We start from the raw sequence: 8,322 nt of genomic DNA on the forward strand, positions 1-8,322 counted from the left end.
TAAATAATATTATCATAAAGCGCAGAAGAAGAGTCCTCACTTTAAACTCCATGTCAGTGTAAGTGGCCTCCTTCCTCTCTTGCATGAGGCCCAGACAGAAAGACTGGAAGTTGATCTCGTGTTTGGTTTGCTTAATGATTTCTCTGAGCAGGGCCCGAGATGCCCGCAAGTAATCGTCTTTATTGGTTAACAGGTCCTGAAATACCATGGCCAAAAACTAGAAGGGAAAAACAAAGCAATGTCATATAATGCATAATAAGTCAATATGGGAAGGAGCTGTAAGTCAAACTGTCAAACTCTTCTATTGGGTTTTAAAAAATCTATTTGCAAAAAGACATTAAGGTACATCGGATTAAGATTTTGTTCTCATTAAGTAGGCAAATAAGAAAGATAACGAAGACATGATTAAAACAAGGAGAAAAGTCACCTTGGGTGCCTGCTCCGGGCTGTGCTGCAGAACTGTATGAAGCACTTGCATATTATTAGGGTTTCTGGCATTTGACAGCTCATTAAAGATCACAAACTTCACCATGGTGCCCAGATTATCTCTATGAGCATTCAGAAGCTCCCTGTAGAGAGAAAGAAATAGTAAATACGATTTAAATAGTATATAAAGTAAAAATTGTGGTCTAAAAGCTACTTAATGACACAGAACTGAAAACGTGATGCTCACCTGACACACAGCATGTAGTGGTTGAGGAGGACTTTGGGTTTAAGGCGGATCTTGATGAGGTTTGAGATGACCTCCATATCATCTGAGCCATGTGTGTTACAGTTCATACACAGAGACATGAGAAGATCCTGTGCTGGCCGAGTCAGCTGAACAAACACAACGTCAAACAAAACCATGAGATCTGTGGTATACAAATTAGACTTATGCTTGGTACACACCAAAAGATAATCAGGCTGATTTTGGGCCAATATCCCCCCTTCCGACAATCCTAGCTATGTCCCCATTATCTTGATGGTTTTACAGATTATCTTATCAGATTTTCCCTTGGTGTGAGGTCTGTTAAGAGAGTTTGAACCTGATCGGAAGAATGTCGGAGCCGCCCCGATCGCTAATCGTAAATATTTACGATCAGAAATCCTGATGTGAAGGTCAAACCGCGCGCGTGCTCTTGAGATTATCACGTGACACGAAACAATATCCAATCAGAAAGTGAGAATGTTAGACAGAAGCAGTCATGGCACAGAACAAAGTGAAGTTGATGTGGACAGCAGAGATGGACCATGTTTCCGCTGTCTCCGGGACTTCACCCAAACCCTTTTTATTTCTTGAATTTTCTATGAAAATCAGTCCAAACAATATCATTGAAATTTCTTCCTGCATATCGTCCGCCATACTTATTCTGAAGTCTTGCAAGATTTTGCAAGATTTCCTGTGTTCACAGTCGAGACTCTGGTTGAAAATCTGTTTGTTTGAGGTGTGCTGTCTTTGACACATTATGGCACACCACACACCACAGGAGCAAAACAGTTAAATCTAGGATTTTTTATCCTCATGTTTGTGGTCTACCACATTTTGAAAATCTTATAAGATGTAAAAAACCTTTTGGTGTGTACCCAGCATAAATAAACTAGCCAATGATGATACTTCAACCAATCACGATTACAGATGGATTTCGACACTGGACCAAGCATGAATAAGAATCAAGTGATGTCAATATGCTCAAAATGGACAGATATCTCTTATTATAAATAACATTAGAAAGTTTAGCATGTTATTGTACCTTTGGATTCTGTAGCCACATCTCAAGTCTCTGCACAGCCATCAGTCGAACCTCTTTATAGCCACAGGTGGCGGTCAAAAGGCGCAAGAGGTTCCTGGACACGTTGTCCATAGGCTGTCGGCGGTTCAGTTGGTCCCTCAAAACTTCCAACACGTACTCCTCCACACTTTCAGCCAGCTCATCGTACCTGCAGCAAAAAAAACAAAAATCCTCAAACACCAGCACTGGATCCAAAACTTTTTCTTTACTCTTAATAACTTGAATATACCTGGGCATGACCTGTCCATCATCCTCTGGGCTGAGTTTTTCCTCTGCAATCAAAAGCTCAGTTTGACCTTCATCTTCATCCGGTGTGGAAGGATGAGGGCTGTTTCCTAAAATCCAGAACGTATATTAGCATAAACATTTTTTTTCTTTGACAAAGACACAGAGGTCCCAAGTCACCAACCTGCACTGAGGTCTCCGCCAGATCTCCCAGTTTCTGTCTGGAGCAGCATACTCTTAGGAGGCATCTTGGTTGTGAAGGCGGTCTGGATGTTGTCAACAAAAGTTTTACAGTGTGAACTGTCCACCCAGATACGTTCACCGAGAGAGTCCTCAATGTAGACCTGGAAAACAACACAATGAAAGTAAATCTATTTCATGATTACTGTTTATCAATCCATGTCAAACCAAGCATTGACCCTCACCTTGACAAATATCTCAGGCCAGTTTTCATCCTCCTCGTAAGCGGCCATTAACAGGTTGCAGGCCAGAACGGACACCAGGTTGTTTCCCTTAGCCTTGAAGTTAATGGAGGCATCACGGCGGAGCAAACTGCAGAGAGCCTAAACAGAGACGCAAACCTTTTAGTTATGCACCTGACAGATGATTTAATCCAAGGCAATTTAAATAGCATCCTTCCTCTACTAGTTAATATACAGGGACACAATAGGAAAGAATTTAAATAATTTAAGAGCAGAAGAAATGCTTTATACCTCTATGACACCCTCAGTTGCAAAAACATTGGGCTTGATTTTGGCCAGGAACATGAGGCTGAGGTAGAGCGTCATGTCAGGCTTGGCCCGGTTCATCTTAAGTTGTTTGACCGCCCCACACAGAACGCCCTCAATGCGGTCATCGTTACCCTCAGCCTCTGCTGCCTCAATCTCATCCAGAAGAACAGCAGGGGATACTGCAACACAAGCAAACATGTTATCTGAATGAAACAATACTATTAACTGGCAACAAGTACTTTTGTAGTTTTGCTTGTAATTAGTTTTTTTCATCTTTCTTTTATTACATGAGTGCAATTAAACTTTATGTATATTCCACGTTATTACAATGTTGCATTGCCTTAAAGCAGCTTCATATGAAAAAACAAAAAAAGGAAATTTTTTTATATATATATATATATATATATATATATATATATATATATATATATATATATATATATATACAGTAATTCAGTGTTTATTGGTTTTGACAAAGCATATAGCACATTTTGCAAAGTTACAAATAGAAAGTATTAGACCATTATTATACCTATTCCCTCCCCCCTTCCCTCCATATATATATTTACATATAGACCGTTTCAGCAGTAACAACATTAACAAGTGGCTGTCGCGGTCCGCACGAACTTCCGGTAAACTCCGCTAATAATAAATAACAAAAAAGTTCTTTAAACGTAGTTTATTTATTTAACAAGCAAAAAAACAACACATAGATTACCTAGGAAACCAAAACATTTGTTATTTTCGATGAGGCATTTGTTCAAGAGATCAGTTTAGCAACTAGTCAGACCATTAAATAAACGAAACCGGAAGTAAGGTTCGGATCCAGACGTGTATCACGTGCCTCCGATGAAACCGTCTATATATATAATCGTGTACATACTTCCTCAATTTGGCCTCATCATTTACTAATACAATTTAAATTACTTCACAGAATTTACTGGACCAAAGCGAAATTGTCCAAATAATGATCCTACGTGTGACCTATGTCGACAAGCTCCGGCTACTCTTTATCATACTTTTTGGCTGTGCCCAGCATTGATTTCTCTCTGGACACTAATTTTTAAGTAAATTTTTGATGTTTTTATTTTAGATACTGAACCAAGTCCCTTAGTAGCACTATTTAGTCTTAATCCCACAAATGTATCCTTGACATCTTTACAGTCGAACGCTCTTGCTTTTTTGTTTAATTATTGCTAAGAGAGTTATACTAACAAACTGGAAAAATCTCTCCCCAGCTAATTATTATCATCGGACGCAGAAAAATTTAGATTTATAATGCTTGGTAGAACAGAAAATATTTAACACAATTTGGCAACCTTTCTTGATGTACCTTAAAAAAAGAATAATCTTTTTTCAGATTAAATTTATAAGTAACCCCTCCCTCTGTATTGACTATTTGCAGTTCCCTGTAATTCCTGATCAAGAAACAAAGCGCAAAATAAAAAAAAATATTAGTTATTATTTTCCCCAAGTGACAATTATTGTTTCTATAGGATGTTATATAGGTTTTTATATATGTAGCAAGAATATATTGTATTATATTTGACTTGTGAATTCTGTGGCATACTTATCACCCTTTTTTCTTCTCCTTTTTGTTTATTTTGTTAATTATTGTTTTTATAACTGAATAAGAGAGAAAGAAGTATTTTGATTCAACCTCATTTTGATTTATTTATTGTTTATGTTGAAACAATGCTAGGTTGTCCCTTGTTTTGTAACTCTGATTAGAAAAACGTGAATAAAAAGATATAAGCTAGAATATATATATATATATATATATATATATATATATATATATATATATATATATATATATATATATATATATATATATATATATATATATATATATATATATATATATATATATAGAATAAAAAAATAAGTGGTATTACTGCAAATTTTATATCAAAAATATATAAATGGACTATATAATACCATGTATTCTACTGAATAATTCTATTGTTTATGTAATCATTTATAAACAAATAATTTATTATTTATTTAGGAAATAACTAAAGGTTACTACAATTATAATAAAAATTATATTTTACTTTTTAAATAACAGACTTGTGTTGTTACTTTTTGACAAGAACAGGCTTGTTCTTGTTAAACTAGAACAAGAATTGAAAAGTTTCACTTCTAAATATTTTGTATTGTATTGTATAGAAAAACACAGTTCTGCATTATTCTCACCCTCAATGGGAACTACAGATGGCTCTTTGATAGAAGGTGATATTGATCTTTTGTCAACAGCAGCCACCTCAGCAAGGCGAGAGAGGGCACTGGGTGGAGTAGTAGAGTGCTTTGGTCGTTTGGATAGGCTGGATAGACTAGAGGATGAAGGCAGAGATGAGGGTGCCTCTCTCTTGCGGTCCGGAGGCAAACCTGTAGATGCTGGTTTTAGGAGAGCTGGGTTTGCTTTTGGCTCACCACCCTGACTCTTCGCCCCAAGGGCAATAAAATCGCCAGGTGGTGGGTGGCCTGAGGAACATCACAGGGCAATGACGGTCAGATTGGTGTGCAAGGTTACTATACTTATTATGGCTTTTACACAATCAGAGTTCAAACACTTACCTGATGTTTTGGCACTGCTGGGGCGCCTGATGCTTGTTGGTTTTGGTCTATTCATTGTGACACAATTTCAAGTTCTAGTTTAGTGAACCTGTAAGATAAAAACACAGTGATATAACTATAGCAGTAAAATGTAATGTATTCAAGTAAGTTTCGCGATTAAAGCTACATCTTATGTGAGATTTGGATTCCACAGCAATGACTTTATCAATCATGCTGCCCATAATGATCATAAAACGAAATATAGTATTTACATAAAGTACTTACATTAATTCAATGATCTAGATTTTTAAGCGTGAAGTGTAAATAGATGGTCTTTAAATCATCTTGGCAGCTAATGTTTTATCGAGACAACAATAAAACATTAACGAAACAACTTTTTAGCTAATAAAGAAAACCCTTTTCATGTGGGGATTATCACTATAATACACACAAGACAACGCTATAAAAGTTAAATATATAGATAGTTTTTAAAACGATTATTTTTTTTACCTCAGTCTCTGCTACATGATTAGCCGTGTACTATGTTTCTTCTTCAGCTGCATTGAGACTTTCTGCGCTCCACTGCGCCACCTGCAGCATTGGAATCAGCATCACACACACAAGGAAAGGTTATACGGGGTTATGATAAAAGGGTAACAAAAAGGTTTTAGGATAACAAATGGACCCGGAACTTTTAAACTTTCAAACGTGCATCCGATTTATTTTCATTTTTAGCATAAATTGTATGTTTTTGGGTATTCGTGGTAATATTTAAGAAATAAGTTATTTTGACTGGTTTTTTTTCAGATTCTGGTAACTTTACAATAAGGTTTGTTAACATTAGTTAAATTCATGAATTAACACAAAATGAACAATACATTTATGGTAGCCTAGCCCAGTGGTTCTCAAACTTTTTTGGCGTGTGCCCTCCTGTGTACAGTGCATCCCTTCATGCCCCTCCCAAAGAAACATAAACATTCCAAAACTTTTTTATTAAATAAAACATATTATATCATACAATATCGTGTTGTTGGTTAGTAGCCTCATTTTTCGGTGGTTTAATTACACAGAATTTATGATAAATTAAATACATATTTTTTTAAATGTCATTAAACTGACAGCCCCTCCCATGGCACCATCTTAGGGCCCCCCAGGGAGCCACGGTCCCCAGTTTGAGAATCACTGAATTTGATAATGTAGTGCTTTTGGTTAGTAGCCTCATTTTTATGAAGTTTAATTACACAGAGTTTATGATAAATTAATGTATTTTATAAAATGTCATTAAACTGGGGCCCCCTGGCACCATCTCAGGGCCCCCCAGGGGGCCACAGCCCCCAGTTTCAGAACCACTGCCCTAGCCTATTTAAAGGTGCAGTGTGTAATTTTTTAGAAGGATCTCTTGACAGAAATGCAAAATAATATACAAAACTATATGATCAGGGGTGTATAAAGACCTTTTATAATGAACCGTTATGCTTTTATTACCTTAGAATGAGATGTTTTTATCTACATACACAGAGAGTCCCCTTACATGGAAGTCGCCATTTTGTGCAGCCATGTTTCTACGGAAGCCCTTAACGGACAAACTTTTTTATTATGGCATGTTTGTCCCGTGGCGGCTAACGTAGCTTCTCTATGCGTTTCAAAAGTGATGGGTAAGCAGTGGACTGAGCCGTTGGTTGCAATGCGCAACCTCACCACTAGATGCCACAAAAATTTAAACATGCACAGCACCTTTAATAATCTTATTGCATGTTAATTTCAATGTTTCCTAATACATATATCAGCTGAAGTAGTTGTTAATATTATTAAATGTATAACTAACATGAATGACCAATAAACAATTCGTTTTTGACTAAATTAAACAAATGTTAATAAATGCTGCAAAATATACATTAAACAGTATGGTAAAGTGTTGCCACAATTCTTTAAAGGGATAGTTCACCCAAAAATGAAAATTCTGTCATCATTTACTCACTCTCAGGTTGTTACAAACCCGAACACATTCCTTTGCTCTGATAAACACAAAAGAAGATACCTTGATAAATGCTTGTAATTAAACCATTCGGGGACCCCATTCACTTTCACAGTAGAAAAAATATACTATGGAAGTAAATGGGGTCCACGAACAAACATTCCTCAAAATATCTTCCTTTGTGTTCATCAGAACAAATACATTTATACAGGTTTGTAACAACATGAGAGTGAGTGAATGGTGACAGAATTTTATATTTATTTATTGTTTTTACCATGGCAATCTTCACATGAGCTATTTATAAATCTTTTTCATGTTTAAGCCATATTGACCCGTGCATTTTTAAGATAACACCTCGGCATGTAAACAATCTCCCAATTGTCTGAAAATCTCCTTTGTCTTACAAACACATACTCACGGTTATTAGATGTCCATGGGTGGCACTGTTTCTTTGCAGCCCATGGGGAGCAGAAGGATCAAAGTTTCCAAGAATCCTCACTTTGTGAATGATGTCAGACACGGAGACAGACATTACTCTGCCAGTCAGTCAGCCAAAAGAAAACACAACTTTCACCCAGAAAAGAAAACCACAGAGCACACACTGTATGGTACTCAGCAAAAACAACATGTGCTTGTAATCTAACCTCTTCAGAGAAAATACGCATATGTGCCTGGTTACAGTTGCTGTATATTGTTAAAAATGTATTCCTCTGACAGTGAACTAGCTACTTCTGAAAGCCATCCAGTTATTCTATAAAAAATGAATGCCTCTCCTAAAATGCTGTGAATGGAACAAAATATGTCATGTTGTTTCCCTACCAACTTAGTGCGTGCAATACAGATTTGCTAAATATTTTAGTTGGTCTTTAGTATGTATTTTAGTAGACTTTATCCATTTCTTAGCTCATCAATTTTATCCAAGCCAGCAAGCAGGATTTACTATTTGTTCGCAACACAAACTGCCCACTTGTTACATTTTGGGGTGGTTTCCTTGATGGGGATTAGCTTAAGCCAGGACTCGGCCTGAGTTAAATTAGGAAATATAACTAGTTTAAACAAA

The 8,322-nt window shown here is 36.4% G+C and overlaps 1 protein-coding gene across 3 annotated transcripts in view; it reads right to left on the bottom strand.

Annotated features, from left to right (window-relative positions):
- Positions 1-5,933, bottom strand: part of ints1 (integrator complex subunit 1) — a 31,508-nt gene extending 25,575 nt beyond the window's left edge. Inside the window, exons 1-11 of one of the 3 annotated variants that reach the window (XM_055190454.2) lie at positions 5,798-5,933; positions 5,309-5,396; positions 4,928-5,215; positions 2,711-2,907; positions 2,423-2,560; positions 2,182-2,341; positions 2,002-2,107; positions 1,734-1,920; positions 674-819; positions 428-569; positions 41-217 (exon numbers count right to left, since the gene is read on the bottom strand). In XM_055190454.2, the coding sequence (XP_055046429.2) occupies positions 41-217; positions 428-569; positions 674-819; positions 1,734-1,920; positions 2,002-2,107; positions 2,182-2,341; positions 2,423-2,560; positions 2,711-2,907; positions 4,928-5,215; positions 5,309-5,363 (1,596 nt within the window). In that variant the 5' untranslated portion in view covers positions 5,364-5,396; positions 5,798-5,933. Of the gene's footprint in view, positions 1-40; positions 218-427; positions 570-673; positions 820-1,733; positions 1,921-2,001; positions 2,108-2,181; positions 2,342-2,422; positions 2,561-2,710; positions 2,908-4,927; positions 5,216-5,308; positions 5,397-5,572; positions 5,718-5,797 lie in introns of those variants that run through there. The other 2 variants (XM_055190437.2, XM_055190446.2) reach the window with 2 other exon arrangements.
- Positions 5,934-8,322: the final 2,389 nt, after the last annotated feature.

The sequence above is a fragment of the Misgurnus anguillicaudatus genome, chromosome 19 (genome assembly GCF_027580225.2).
Source record: "Misgurnus anguillicaudatus chromosome 19, ASM2758022v2, whole genome shotgun sequence".
In the NCBI taxonomy this organism is placed as follows: domain Eukaryota; kingdom Metazoa; phylum Chordata; class Actinopteri; order Cypriniformes; family Cobitidae; genus Misgurnus; species Misgurnus anguillicaudatus.